The sequence below is a fragment of the Pteropus alecto genome, unplaced genomic scaffold (genome assembly GCF_000325575.1).
Source record: "Pteropus alecto unplaced genomic scaffold, ASM32557v1 scaffold320, whole genome shotgun sequence".
Lineage (NCBI taxonomy): Eukaryota > Metazoa > Chordata > Mammalia > Chiroptera > Pteropodidae > Pteropus > Pteropus alecto.
Window position 1 is genome coordinate 1813944 of NW_006429963.1, and position 1285 is coordinate 1815228.

General features: G+C 61.2%; 1 protein-coding gene across 1 annotated transcript in view; it reads left to right on the forward strand.

Annotated features, from left to right (window-relative positions):
* Positions 1-1285, forward strand: part of PAXIP1 (PAX interacting protein 1) — a 28627-nt gene that overhangs the window by 16976 nt on the left and 10366 nt on the right. Inside the window, exons 8-9 of the mRNA XM_025044924.1 lie at positions 2-41; positions 493-587. Coding sequence (XP_024900692.1) covers positions 2-41; positions 493-587 — 135 coding nt within the window. The remainder of the gene's footprint in view (position 1; positions 42-492; positions 588-1285) is intronic.

Consider the following 1285-nt stretch of genomic DNA (forward strand, 5'->3'; position numbering starts at 1 on the left):
GCCGCCGCAGCAGCTGTTTGGACACGACCCGGCCCTGGAGCGTTAGTGCTGCGTGTTCTTTCTTTCTCCCGAAAGCGTCGCGCTTACGTGAACGCTTCGGAAGTGTTTGCGGGTGGGTGGGGCTGGGGCCCCACGTCTAAGTAATTCTCACAGCACGGGGGGCCTGGCGCTCGAGCCGGGCAAGGGGCGTAGCTGTCGCGCTGGCGCGGGTGCGTTTCTTCCGTCTGGCACGTCAGACGCTGGGTGGAGGTGGGTGTCCATAGAGCGTCAGGCTTGATGTGGGGTTCAGCACCCGGCTTACGCCGCGTTGGTGCCACATCGTCCTCGTGTAGCGTGGACAGTCAGGCCGGACGCCCACGGCACCGCGCTCACACCGCCGCTGGTCCAGGGTGGCTGCACAAACTCAGACTGAGGTCCGCAGAACCGTTTTTCGTTTGTGGGTGCACATGTTCCCGGGCTTAAACTTCTTTTTCTCGCGTGATTCTGCTCTAGTCCCAGAGGAAGGCTTCTTGCTGGGCTGTGTGTTTGCCATCGCGGATTACCCGGAGCAGATGTCCGACAAGCAGCTGCTGGCCACCTGGAAAAGGGTGAGGTTGCGCCTGGGAGGAGCAAAGCTTCACATCTCAGGTTTTTCTTCCTAGATGTAGCCTTTGTGGACGGCACTCACTCGGCCGCCTTCACCGAGCTTGTGTGTGTGCATGTGTGTGCGTGTGTGTGCGTGTGCGTGCGTGTGCACACACCGAATATGTCGTGGGCGTTTTAGTAACGTTCTCTGTGGCCTTGAGGAAGTCTCTTTTCTGGGCTTTGGTTCTCTTAGCTGTAGGGGAAGATGCTGGGCTTTATCACCCACTCTTAACCTACCACGTCACCTTTCTCCGAAGAGCTTGGGGATGAAATGGGCGGGGGCGAGTCAGTGCAATGGCAGGGAAAGTGAAGTTGTGACTGGGGTGCCGCGGTGACCCCGAGACCGGCCGAGCGAGGCCGGGTGAGAAGCCACATGGGAGGACGCGGGTGTGCGTGGCGCAGAGAGGGCGGGTGGGGAAGAGGACGGGCGGCCTTCGGGAGGCGGTCAGCAACGACACAGTGGAACGTACGGGCTGCAGCATGTCAGGAGTTGCAGGGGAAAGAGCTGGATGTGGGCGCTTCCGGCAGCGGAACCCCTGGGCCAGGAGGGGCCCCTCCTGTCATGTGCCTTGCAAAGCTGTGCACAGCGCAGCCCCCGCCCAGAGTGTCAGGCGTGCCCCCTGGGGACCCTGCTTAGCGAGAAACATCTTGTTTGCCTTCT